The sequence below is a fragment of the Sceloporus occidentalis genome, unplaced genomic scaffold (genome assembly GCF_023333645.1).
Source record: "Sceloporus occidentalis isolate IW3139 unplaced genomic scaffold, rSceOcc1.0.p SCAF_77, whole genome shotgun sequence".
In the NCBI taxonomy this organism is placed as follows: domain Eukaryota; kingdom Metazoa; phylum Chordata; class Lepidosauria; order Squamata; family Phrynosomatidae; genus Sceloporus; species Sceloporus occidentalis.
In genome coordinates this window covers 2,930,405-2,944,195 of record NW_028317057.1, presented here as the reverse complement: position 1 = coordinate 2,944,195, position 13,791 = coordinate 2,930,405, and the positions used below count along the sequence as shown (strand labels likewise).

At 39.1% G+C, this 13,791-nt stretch overlaps 1 protein-coding gene across 1 annotated transcript in view; it reads left to right on the top strand.

The window, feature by feature from the left end:
- Window positions 1–13,791, top strand: part of LOC149285579 (sorbin and SH3 domain-containing protein 2-like) — a 56,975-nt gene that overhangs the window by 29,558 nt on the left and 13,626 nt on the right. Inside the window, exons 13-19 of the mRNA XM_089495136.1 lie at window positions 4,651–4,700; window positions 4,829–5,007; window positions 9,679–9,764; window positions 10,123–10,163; window positions 11,139–11,253; window positions 11,349–11,477; window positions 11,975–12,161. Of these exons, the coding sequence (XP_089351262.1) occupies window positions 4,651–4,700; window positions 4,829–5,007; window positions 9,679–9,764; window positions 10,123–10,163; window positions 11,139–11,253; window positions 11,349–11,477; window positions 11,975–12,161 (787 nt within the window). The remainder of the gene's footprint in view (window positions 1–4,650; window positions 4,701–4,828; window positions 5,008–9,678; window positions 9,765–10,122; window positions 10,164–11,138; window positions 11,254–11,348; window positions 11,478–11,974; window positions 12,162–13,791) is intronic.

Genomic DNA, 13,791 nt, shown 5'->3' with positions numbered 1-13,791 from the left:
CTGCATGGGAACAAAACGGGAACATGTTCATTGATATTTAGGGATTTGCTTTGTATATTTGTATAGCGCACTACCTTAGTATATACTTTTAAGATGTGATGATTGTGTTTAGATCCAATATCTTTTCAGGTTTTTACTGTTAAAATGTTGTAATATCTATTCCATTTCTCATAACCTAAAGTGTTTGTTCATCCTAGAGGCTTAGATCACCAATGCCATCCAGGAGTCCGGACCCTGGAAGAGTTGGCAAACATTAGAACCTATCTCACAATGATTTTATGATTGCACGCGGACAATGATATATTACGCTTGGATAGACCGTGTGTGCACAGTCCTCTAATACTGTTAATGTGCAAAAGCTTTGCTGTATGTCAGGTGTGGATAATAAGGTAGAAGTTGCAGTCTTAAGTCACTTGGGAAAGGTTATGGCGGAAGTAAATATTCCCGCCGTTTATAGTGACATAAAGCTACATCATCCACACCTGACAGTCCAGCACGTTATTGCACAGAAGTCCAGCTTCAGACAGGCTGAAAAGATAAAGTTGATGTCACAGGGCAAGTGGACAATAAGTAACCGCGGACCAGGTCAGAAAGGTAAAGCCGAATGTCCAGTAATGTATCGTCTGCCTTTACAGTTCTAGAGCGCTCCCCGGTGAATTATCACTGTCTGCAGTTGAGGAAGAAGGGTTTTTTTCTAAAGTCTTGTGGTTTCCTCCATTTACCCAACAAGTCCTTGTTTGGTCTGTAGATGTAACACGTGGTGTGCCAAGAACTAGCTGCTACATCGTGCCAAATTGTGGTTCACAGCCTGATGACATAAATCTGGACACCAACCATCCCATAGGACTTTACGGTGTGATCAATCCTTCAGTTTGAAGTGTGATTAAATTAAGAGTGTCAGTAAACAGGTGTGTTTAAACCACATGTTATACATCTCTATTTTATATTCATTACTCCCCTGTCAAACACACCGCTCTTTTTTAATAGAATTATAAATGAGATCATTGCCGTGGAAAGAAATATTTCCTTATTTATTTTAATTGACTTAGAATAACATAATTGACATTTTAAAAGTAAGGATATTTGCCAATAGAAATAGCGCTCAAATTCAATTATTTGGTGTTTGAGGAGAACAGTAAAACATTAACGTATTAATCTCAGAATAAACATTCATTTCGTTTTGGTTTCTCTACAAACTTTCTAACTTGAAGTTTCACTTTATAATCAGCCTTTAACTGCTTAAAACGTAGGGGATTTTATCCAACGTGCAGAGAACTTCACAAATAACCCCCCGCTGGGAGCTGTACCGCTCCCACGCTTTAAAATATATTTAGAGGGATAAGTAAAATGAAACCCTGAGTTAAAGGATCATGCTACGTTCAGAATTAAATTGGCCTTAATGAAGGAAGGTATCTAAGCTTCATCCCATACATAGTTTCTAGAACAGGAGAACATCAACTCAAAGGAGAAGGTCCTCAAAAGGCATAGAAAAGCCCAACACAAGAAACATTACAAGTATATAAAAGGTATAAAAGTTTTAAGGGATATTGAAGATTAATATATTTAGAAATAAACCCTGTAATTTACCAGGCGTAGAACTTGCATGGTGTTAGTGGAAGGTTAACCCTGACACTTTAACTGCCCTACGCAAGTATATAATTATTCCTGCTTTATACCCACAAAGAGTGTAATTAACGAATTGCCCTTACCCCAAAACCAAAGTGGGGTAACTAAGACTATCCCAGAGTTAGTATGCAGCATATCTCCCTGGGAAATGCAAGCACATTTCAGCATGCGCAACTCCATACATAAAATGTTATATCTGTATAATGTGTGTAAAATGGCTGGGCTCCGCAACCATCATAATAAAAACATATTACGGAGACTGTTCATTTCCATCTAGAACTCTTTCTACTATAATCGCAGGACCCATGTCCTGCTTTGTCTATTGAATTACATTTAGCAGAAAGTCTTGCGCTTCTAGCATAGAGATAGGAGACGTGGAAGACATGAGCCGTAGGTTGTGATTGTCACTACGCGCTTGGCAGAGATGCGTGGTTGAGAAGCCTTGTTGTCACTTTGTGGTTGGAACTATTTAGGAATGGCGTCACATATCCGTCTGCAAAGGTCATATCCACATTTAACAGAGAGGTCAAATGGCTGCTATGAAAGCAACTTTTTACAAAAATACTAATTATTAATCACTCGTTAATCTTAAAATAAAGCAGAATTTACTGAACTGGAAGGTTTGTGAATTTTGACAACTAGGATCAACAACATGGAGCGTAGGTTCTGTAACTTTATTGCTAGGCAACTCCCATAACCTTCAGCCAGCCAATCGTTTGCAATAAATATCCAAGTAATATTGTTTTCGCAATGTAATGTAAGCCTTCTTAGGCCAGCTAAAATGTTCTGTCAATTGCACTGAACAAGTAGGTTGAATATCATAATTAAAAACTAATCGGATAGCATTTATTTACATTGAAGATGTCCGAATACCATTTGGTGCATGTGATTGTATAGTCGCATGGTTTGTGTGCATGCGCCAAGATCACGCAGTGTCTGGAAGGGCTTTCATCTACACTGCGAAGGCGACATGAACATTGCTGTGATACTATTACCCCATCACGGGGTATTTCTATCTGGTGTGTGGGATGTAAGCTGAATAATGCCTGATTCATCCTAGTTCAGAGACTGAATGCACATGTAATGTATAGTTTACCTATGTGCGTTTTACAAGGTAATTATCTTGTTACTATGACTACCTTGTAAATTATTACTGTTTAAAACCCAAGCCACGTAGTCTACGCTTTCTGATCTGTTATAATCAAAGGATAAGGCTACCTTATTCAATGTCATGTGAGCGGCTGACCACGAAAACCACTAAATGAGTTCTCCGCTGGCCAGTTTACTAGTAAGGTGGATAAAATGGATATTTGGAACAGATTAAAGACGGGCATTTAAAAATACATAGTGGGCTGCTGATACCTTCCCTATACATGGTGAGTTTATAAGGAATGTTGTGTTTGAATTAAAGTCGCCCTGTCAAAGAATCACTCCACGTAGATTCTCATTACATGCTCTCTGTGGTTTACAGCGCGTTGGTCTTTGTTGTGATCTTAGGGCAAAATTGTTTGAAAACCCACTTATTTTCCTTAAAAATAAGCTTTCATCCGCGCTTTAATACAAATGATTGGTGAAAGTGGTCGCCCCCCTCATATGTCCCTTTCCTAATGAGACCCACCACGCACATGTTTAGAAAGCGCTTTCATTGATTTTAATTGGGGGGCTCTCCTGCCATTCATTGGCTACTGCAAGCAGCCAATCAGTGGCACACAAACAAGCCCACAAAGGAGTCATGCAATGCAGCTTCTACTAAATGTAAGGGCTTTTTTAACATCTTGTTTCAAAGTTCCTAACATGCATTCTATGCCGAAGGGGTTGCATTGCAGCCGTGGAATATCCCTTAAAGCATGGAGGATCAATAATCGATTGAAAATATGAAAGAAGATTTTTTTGATGCATGGCCGGCAAAGTTTTCAAAGGGGATTTATCACCATAGTTACAGATTCTTGCTGATTGGACCATTCTCTCTGTTGCTGTGACATTAAGACTACTTTTGAAAGATTGCGCCAGAATTACCACCACAGATGTGGAATATCTGTGTGACTAAAAAAAAAAAAAATGAGCGTAACTTGGAGAAAGTTTATACGCCCCATTTTTGTTTGTTTTAATGTTTTTGTGCATGAACCAAATATGTTGCAGCAAATGTCTTCACAATAATGTTTCTAGTTGTAGCATCTTTAAGTATTGTGCAGATCTAAAATTCTTGTTCTTGCCAATAAATTTCACTTTTCTAGAATAAGAATAAGAATAATAATAATGATTAAGTCTAATAAATCTTGATGAACACACACATGCATAATAGTAATGCATAGTTAAATGTCTCTCCAATGTATTTATTATACAGGGTTCATTAGACCCTCTTTGCACCATGGTTGGCTGGTCTTTATTCAATGTGAAGTCATGTTCGCCCCACACACACATTAGATTCATAGGAAAACAGATACAGCCTTATTGTCCCAAGAGAACATGAGTCTTTGGTCAATTCCTTTTATTGGCTCAGCATAGAAAAAGAGGTTTGTTTTCCAGTTTGAAACACTATAGCGCCTTATGTTGACCCAATAAAAGGTATCACCTGATAAAAAAAAGACTCCTTCGATTTATAGGCCGTTTAGTGAATAAACACTTCATATAAAGAGACTGTTTACTATGTGAATGCAGAGAAAATACAGATAAACTATGTATTAATTCATTTAGTCTATGCAATCATTTTATTTAAACGCGATAACTTATTGGGCGAGCATAGAAAATAAAGTTCCATTCACATAAGCTTTCAGAACCTCGGTGGTCTGTTTCTCATGCGGATTCCATACACCTTTTTCTGTGGTGGTCCAATTAAACATCAACAAAAGCCTCAAGATTTGTTCTGTAAATCAGTTCCTTATTGGCTACGAACCCTATCATGTTTCAATTATATCTATGGTAAAATATGTGTATGCAAATAGTGTTATGTATACATGTTACCATTATGACCCCATAGTGTGCGAAGTTTAAAATGTTTACGGTTTTGTGTTTTGTTTTTTACAGACTTCCTTGTACCAGCCTTCGATTGAAAGGGGCAAAGAAAGGCCTTCTAGGTATTAAGATAAATCTGTTTTTGCATTATTGGTATTTTATTTATTCATTCATGGTCAATGCCGTCAGAGCACATTTATTGAATGCAATGTGAATGGAGAATTAAACAACATTTCTCATTTCTTTTGAGTTCGGCAAGCGACTTCAGGAAGAGAAGGAAGTCTGAGCCCAGTGTGGGCCACCAGAGAGCTCACAATGACCACAATGCAAACAGAGCCAGCCTGAGCAAGGGAGACGCGCTAAGCGCAAACGCCACTCTGAGAAAGCCTTTCGTTAGTTCTTCTCCGTCCTCTCCCTCACGCTCTAAAGGTAAGAAAAGATCAGGAACAGACAAGAGCCTACTGGTTTAGAGCGAGAGACCATGTGAACAGGACACCGCTACTGCATAAATTTAATCTCACCCAATGCGAATATCGCCACCTGCTGGTCAATTGTGTATCTTCATTTACCCTTCAATAAAATGGTCAATCAGGCTTAACTTAGCATGTTTTCCATATTAATTATTATTAATTATTGTTTTATATAGCGCCATCATATTCCGCAGCGCTGGATTTTTTGTAGGGACGTTTGAAATTCCAGTGACTAGTAAGGACCTCAATATCATAATGGTGGTGTATGAGGGTTTTATTCTTGATTGCTCTTAGCCTCAGTGGCTCAGTTGGCCATAGTGAGTACAACATGAGACCACGTGTACCATGCCTGTCCAGGGTAGGCAGCTATTCTTGCCACATTCTAAATTGCATATATATGACCACTTGGTACGTGTGCTGTAACAAAAGCTGTATAAAAAGCTTTACATACAGTTTACCTTTTGACATCTTGCCTTGTCTCATTAGTTAATATAACAAGCGTCACACTGATTTCACAAATCAGCAGTGCATTACAGTAGGGGAGAGCGAGGGCTCTGCTCTCGTGAGCTTACAATCTATTAGGAGGTTATGGAGAAGTAAGATGGAAGGAGAAGGACTGCTTGAGTAAGGATGATTTGAGGGTGATGTGGAGGAGTAAATGGCTTCTTCTGGATGCAAGTTGTAGGTATTAGAAGGTTAAATTTTATGCTTATCTGAAAAAAATGGGTTAAAAGTTAATCCGGTAACAATTTCAGATGGTTAATAGCGATGTAAGATGGACGAACGGATCTGTTTATGGATAAATAGCCAGCGGATTGTCAGAGGCATGTAGGTAATCAGAAAGACAGATTGATCTAGAGGTGGATGGTCAGACAGAAAGTTCAGCAATCCGTGGTAGATATAAAGATGGATATATAGATACAGAGGTGAAGTTAGGTGGAGGCCAACAGAATCAAAGTCACAAGTGTAAATGTTTGTGGGCAGGGGGAATGTAATGTTTGTGTGCAGTTAAGGTATACACCATATACTTAGTCACAGAAGTTAAAGGGACGCGGCAGTGTGCCAAGAGCCCCCTGAACGATGAATGCATATAAACTTACTTTGTAAGTACTTAACACACCACCATGGCAACTAGCTGGAGGGTAGGGAAAGTGGCAAATGTATATGGAAGAGACTACAGAATCCTCCATGGATGGGAAACCATCAGAATGTAAAGGGGCATCAAAGTGTTAATGATGGCTGAAGTGTCCCTGTAAAGTTTTGTTGGAAGTAGCACTAAACTTTTATATGAGCCTGGTGGCTGCACTTTACTTATACCTGGAAAGACTGGCAGAATGAATCCAGTATCCTCTACCACTGATGTTTAATGTGCTTATGTGAGATGCGATGCCATATTAAGGATTTGTTAGGATTGTTGCTGCACTTTGCAAAACGTGAATTAACCCTGCTGTGTCTTCTAAGCAATTATTTTCCTTCTTTTACTAATGCTTATTTCTGTCTCTATGATTGTGTTAATTTCTGAAATGTCTCTCTCTTCTCATGCTGCTCTTTGGATTACGAAGGTGGGGGCGTTAGCAGAATGTATCCCCCACTTTTCACTTACTCTGTTCACGATCAGAATGCCTCATGTGAGTTAGATTACAGTTCTGGCTACAGTTACCATTTAGAGGTGCCTGACGATGCAAAAAGATCAATCAACTTTAAAAACGGCTGGCAAATGACAAGACAAAACGCTGAGGTTTGGAGCAGCACAGATGAAGCGGCATCACCAAAAATAAGGTCTAGGAGCTGTGATGATTTGTTGACAGAAGACCACAGCAACTTCTCTAATAACCAGATCAAATCAGAGAGTATGGGGTCCCTTTTATGTGAAGATAAATCTAAACAAGATAGCCCTTTGGGCTGGAACAATGCATTTGCTCCCAATGGATGTTCTACAAAGACATCCAGGACCCGCCATAGATCAGCACATGATACCCCCGGCTTCCTGAAATTGTACAAGAAGATGCACCGGATAAACCGCAAAGACTTAATGACTTCTGAAGTCATCTGCTCTGTGAAGTCTCGCATACTGCAGTATGAACAGGAACAGCAGAAGGGGATACTATCAGGGTGGCGGACTAATTCTGAAGAGGTGCCAAGGGATATGGTCCCAACTAGAATATCAGAGTTTGAGCAGCTTATTAAAAAATCCAAATCTATGCCCAACCTTGGGGATGAAATGTTGTCTGCTGTTAGTTTAGACATTTCTACTAGTAGTTCATGCCCAAAGAGGCGGTTTTCTATTGAATCTCTGCTGGATGAAGAAAGCCAAGAAAGACACAATTCTCAGGTACAGCATAATGGAAAGCCTAAAACCCTTGTTCCGGTTCATATCGAGGTAACTAGCGACCAAATGCCAAGATCGCATGTGGAGTTTTCTGACAGTGATCCTGACGCGGTAGTTTCTGACATGAGCGATTTCATCCAGATTGAGGGATCATCTTTTTGCAGTGAGAGTGATTTTGATCACTATTCTTTCACATCTTCTGAAAGCTTCTATGGGTCCGGCCACCATCATCACCACCACCATCATCACCACCATCACCACCGACACCTCATCAGCTCGTGCAAAGGAAGGTGTCCAGCATCATACACACGTTTTACCACCATGTTAAAACACGAAAGGGCTAAGCAAGAGAAAAGTGAATCTCCAGGAAAACGAGAATCGGATTCTGGCCTTTCCAAAATTGCATTCCTCGTCAGCCCAGTGCCTTTTCGTAGGAAAAAGAGCTCTACTCCCAAAAGGCAAGCTGACAAGACAAGGTGTAAAGCGTCTGTATTTGAAGCTCTGGACTCTGCTCTCCAGGACATCTGTGACCAAATAAAAGCTGAGAAAAGACGTGGGAGCTTACCGGATAACAGTATTCTTCATAGACTAATTAGTGAGCTCCTTCCAGACGTTCCAGAAAGGAACTCCTCTTTAAAAGCATTTCCTTTTTCCACTGGAAACCAATCCTTTTATCAGTGGCCTCAAGATGGTGCTATTCCTTACCCAATGTACCAGAATGATTGTGAAAGCCTGCCTCTCAGTGCCTCTTACCAGCATATGGACACGACTAACAACAATGCCCAAGAAAATGCGTTCACTTTTGAAGGTGCTCTTCCCTCCTTACCCGTGTAACCATGTTAAATTCACCTTGATCCATTTCATTTTCAAACAAAAACAAATTCCATCTGTTTTGCGTAACATGCTTCTTACCGTGAAATAGCATGGCTCAGCTTCCCTCATTCATGCGTAGAGCAGAGGTGTGGTTGAAACAGAACAAAAATGATTACTTCTCATCACGTTTGCATCTTAGTCATAAAAATAAAATCATGACTACTGATGCAGTATTACCGTAAGTTATCATATTTTCAAGTTAAATTCCCCTGTTGCTGTCCTTTGAAGAACAGAAAAACATGCTCTTTTAACACACTAAACTTCTTTTTGCCTCATCATTCCCACATCTCTGCTCCACAGAACCCTTCATCACAACCATGTGAAAGAATTCTGTATTTTCATTTGTGCCCATTGATTGGGAAGATACAGATAGTAAATATATTTAGCAACTTTGGCATATATATATGGAAATATTATACTTTAAAATCTACTTAAATTGATATTATGCTGTATTCATACGTTATGCCATTATAGAGCATCATACATATATAACCTTTATGTAATCAATAGAAGTCTTATGTGTGTTTGAATTAATACTTGTTTAAACGTTCTATAACAAGTTATTGTCAGATTCAATTCAAAGGGGACAACATTATTGGTTCTTCAGTACTAAAAAAGCTAGATCAAGGCTCTTATTTTAAAATAGAATGATAATTTATTTTTCCATGTTCAGGCTATTTGCTATTTTGCTCAGAATTAATACCCATGGCACTGTAAAAGTGCTCTGGTAATAGACGATTAACCAGACAATTTTTTTTAATTCTGGTCTGGTCAACAGTTTGGGTAATAACACCTTCATGTATTAGACCACCTGTTTGCTAAAGTGCCACAAACAGAATTCAGTACATTATTAGCTAATATTAGTAGTTAGACCTTACTGGGAAGATGACTTTTTATTTCATGCATGTGTCACCATTTCACGCATGAAATCAATCTTTGAAATGTTTCGCATCTCTTTAACCCACCGAATGTTGTAATGTCTCTATATGAGTAGTACCTTCTATGTTTTCCCTGGGTGCATGCTTATGCTTGGGGTATAATGGACCATAAATAGCTGGCTCCTAGTTTATGTCCCTTACACATTACATACCGGCCCCCGTCAGCTGATGCAGATCTGGCAGAGAGATCACTGGCGAGATATGCACTGAATGCCTCCCCAGCACCAACAGTCCTATTCTGTATCAAGATGCATCAACAGTGATGGCGATGACTTAAAATAGGTCTGTGGCCTACATTTCATAAAACAGTCACGTGTAATGTCACGTGTAGGGACGTTTAACTCTTTAAGAGTCAGAGCACACGTAGTACATTTCACGCCACTGTGACGCTTTAAGTTGCTGGGATAGTGCCAGTTCGCTGTGATACATATGATTCCATGCTTATCGGCTGTTTACATTGTGGTTAATGTAACAAACGTTCATTTTCCAGCTGACCAGGATTCTCCACGAAACTACTCGTCTGCATTCACCGATGTGAGCCGGACAACAGCGAGAAGGGGAGCCCAAGAGAGAGAGGTAGCCAACGAGCACACAGCCAGTAGCCTGACCTCTTCAATAATCTGTTTATGATCATATACACGCATTGGCTCCAAACGGAAATGGGAGCAAACTCACAGTAACCAAATATGCGTCATAGACAACATTATACTGTATTGGTGGCTGTTTAAGAAACCATAACTCTATATGAGTTTGCGTTGTGATGACCTCAATTAGTGTCCGTTATGCAGAGCCTATTTTAACTGGTTTGGAGCTTCAAGTGATTTGGTTTTAAAGATCTAGTTAGCCTCCTGTTGTAACAGTGAGACTATGCCAGTTACGTTTTCCATTGAATATATGTTGTGTACATTACATTTTACTTCTCTTCTCTGTACAGGCAGCCAGGGCTGTGTATGACTTTAAAGCTCAGTCTGCAAAGTAAGTATCATTAATCTTAGCGTTTCTTCTATTATACAGAATGGCGGTGATTGATCCGCAGAGTAAACGGGGACGAGGGCTAATTTTGATAACGCCGGTGGAATTATGTATCTGTGGTCTTTGATTAGTTTATAGCAATATATTATTGCTTTTGGTAATGCCAGTTGAATTACATATATTTTTATTGATTTTCTTCCTTCAAATAATGTTCTCACTGAATAAGAAATATTGTTTTTAATCCAGCTAGTGGACCACAATGTAAAACAATTTACAAATTCAAAGGTGTTGAAACATCCAAAAATATAGCCCTATTTAGCAAATGGTGGCCAGTCCTCTCATACCCACACAAATTTAGCTTTCATTATTAACTCTCTTGTGGTGAAGTACTTATGTGATTGTGCTTTTGCTTAACTTGTATTCATTTGAACCCCGATGATTTTTTCCAACTCTTACTTGAATGAAGCTAATGCAATTTGTATTGAAAGTGGGTGAGGGACACGTTTCCTCCCCAAGTGGGCTGAAGCTAGTTCTGAAAAAAAGTTTACTGCTAAAGAACAAACTGTTCGGTTAACCTGGTTCTAAGAGACCCCCTAAAATTCTGATTGATCCCCCCTAGGGATATAACCAAACTGTGATCAGATAAATGAAACCCAGATCAAAAGCACACACTCTCGTGTCATTTAGGAGACATGTAAAAAACATTTTTTACTTATCATTTCATCATAAATTTCCTTTATCCTCCAATGCACTTTGTGGAAGAAGACATTTACCTGGACAAGTAGCAATATTTCCTGGAGCACCTAAAGCCCCACTTACCCCACTGACAATTAATGCCACTCTTCCTGCCCCCCACGCCAGCTTCACATTTCTCTCCTGTTAGCTTTGTGTATCACATCGGCTTTATGGGAACTGTGTATGTAAAACCGTTGTACGGTAATGCATGGTGGAAGCCACTAACAGAGTCTTTCTTTATAGAGAGCTGTCGTTTAAGAAGGGAGATACAGTATACATCCTCCGGAAAATTGACAAAAACTGGTTCGAGGGAGAGCACCATGGAAGAGTTGGAATTCTCCCCATTTCGTATGTTGAAGTAGGTCGTCTTGCCTTGGTGTTTTGCATGTGTCCTTCCGACATGATTTCACAGCATAGACTGATTTCTTTTGTATGAATTATGTCTATTATAAGAAAATTAGCCCAGATGGGAAAGCCCAGCCGGTACGGCCCCCGCCTCCAGCGCAGGTCCGAGAGATTGGAGAAGCGATAGCCAAATACAGTTTCACTGCTGACACAAACGTGGAGCTCTCTCTCAAAAAGGTAATTATCCTTCAATTCTGTTGCATTAATGTATATTTCCGTGTGGCTAGCAGGGCAGAATTACTTGGCTTTATGCAGTGAAAAAGACCAAACGCTCCTGCATTACACAAATAATAATGATAATATTAGTGCAGCTGTTGGTTGGATACACAAGGACGCATTCTGTGTTCATACACCCTTGCAGCAGGCTTTGCCATCGCCAATTGCCTGGTTTGCCGGATGGCCAGTTTGAGCCTGACACATTATAACATGTGACATTTTTACCATTCGGCTGTTACAGCCAGATGTAAACTATAATGATTACTTTTGACTTTCACTCCCGCCATCTTGTAAGATTTGACAAACCAAATGTCTTTTCTGTTATGTTTTCTGTATTAATATTAATACAAGGACAAAATAGTGACACATTTCTCGCTATAATACTATGCGACCTGACGATGTATTAGAAAATTAAGAATAAATGTCTTTGAAATCTAAAATGTCCTGTGTGTGTATAGGGTGACAGAGTGATACTACTTAAGAAGGTTGATCAAAACTGGTTTGAGGGTAAAATACCTGGAACTAACAGACAAGGCATCTTCCCTGCATCCTATGTGGAAATTATAAAGAAGAGTCCTTCGAAGAGTGTCGGAGCTTCGCCCGATCGGTCGATACCTCACGGCTACTCAAGTGATAGACTGCACGGTCCAGCTACGGTAAGTTTTTCTCATTCATTTTCATTTGCCATAGTTTTTTTGTGTGTCCTCGATAGAGAAAATCTAATTATTTTGGCTAAGTTACAGCTTTTTTTTTTATTTTCAGTGTATCGCCCTAAAACCTAAAATACATGAATTAAGATTACTATTTACTTAGAGCACTCTGTTCTGTGTGCCTCATACAATAAGGAGGGCTTCATAGGTAGAAAAAAAAAATAGCCATTATTCATTATTGAAATGATTTGTGACGTAATTCACTACTGATCTGATCTTTTATATATAAGGTAATGCCTACATCTGATGGAATGGGCCTCTCCTTTTCACTGGTAAACAATAGAACTGGAAAAGTAAATTAATGTTTTGCTAGTTGTCACGTTTCTGTTTTTATTATTTTTATACATATTATTTATTGTTTGCTGATAAAAAAATAAAATAATGAGTAAAATTGGAACTTCTAAGCTAATTAAATGGCATGAGAATGTGAAATGGCCAAAAAGTAAGAAGTTCTCTCAAAGCAGGACCAGACAACTCTCCCCACCCATGTTAGGTTTCTTACACATAGTTAATTAAGCCCCCATGTAAAAAAGTGAAATAGTACCCCGGTATCTCTGTAGCACACTAACTGAGCTGATTTTACTTTAGATACATTTAATGATTTAATGATGCTAAAATCTTTATGGGTAACAGGTCCACTTTAATTGTAGAAGACAGAACTCTTCTCAGAATAGGGAGACGTTAGTAAAGTTAGGTTTTGTTGTATAGCTGCCCATAGCTTAGATTTTTAGCATTTATATGCTTGCTTTTTTTTAACATGTTATCTATTCACTATTGTCTGCTATCTTCTTTAAGGGTCAGGTGGCTACACTTCAAGATTTAGCTAAAATTAGCTTTGTTTATTGCTGCTCTGGAAATCTAAGTTTCAGAGCTACGGTTGGTTGTTTATATGAACAGACTAAAACATGTGGAAATGGGTCATTATGAATGCAATGTGGAACATTTGTTTATGATCGCACAGTCACAAAGACAAACGAGAAGATTTGCTAAATTAAGGCTCAGAGAGCTGTTCTTTGCATTGTTAAACCCTCTAAAAATGTATTTGTAAAGCAATCTGTGAGATGGAGATCATTCCATACAACACGGTACAGCGAATGCCATTACTGGAGACCTACGTGAGCCAAAGTCTAGTAGACGAGCGGGACGGCTGTCCCCGGGGTGTTATACAGCTAGTTGTGTTACCTTTTTTTCAACACAATATTTGCTTTTGGGAAGTCGTCATTCCAAATTATCCATGTAGCAGCATTAATACATTTAAAAATGATTAGACTGGATATGTACCAGCAGAGAAAATGAGTATGTCGCAAGCTTAATCTGTGCTTTGTTAACTCCTTTGTGACAAGGGCTATTTTCTACCCCAAAGATCGGAGCTTTTTGAGCATTCGTATTTTTTCTGATTTGCTGTATACACACCATGTTTTTGAGGAAGAACCAGGACATGTTTAAACTATATGAATGTATGCAGGGGCCATCAGGAATGTTGGGGCCCTAGTACAAGTGTATGTGCCAGGAGCCCCTCATCAGCATTGTAACAACTCCCCATGTTCTCTGAGACCACTTCTATT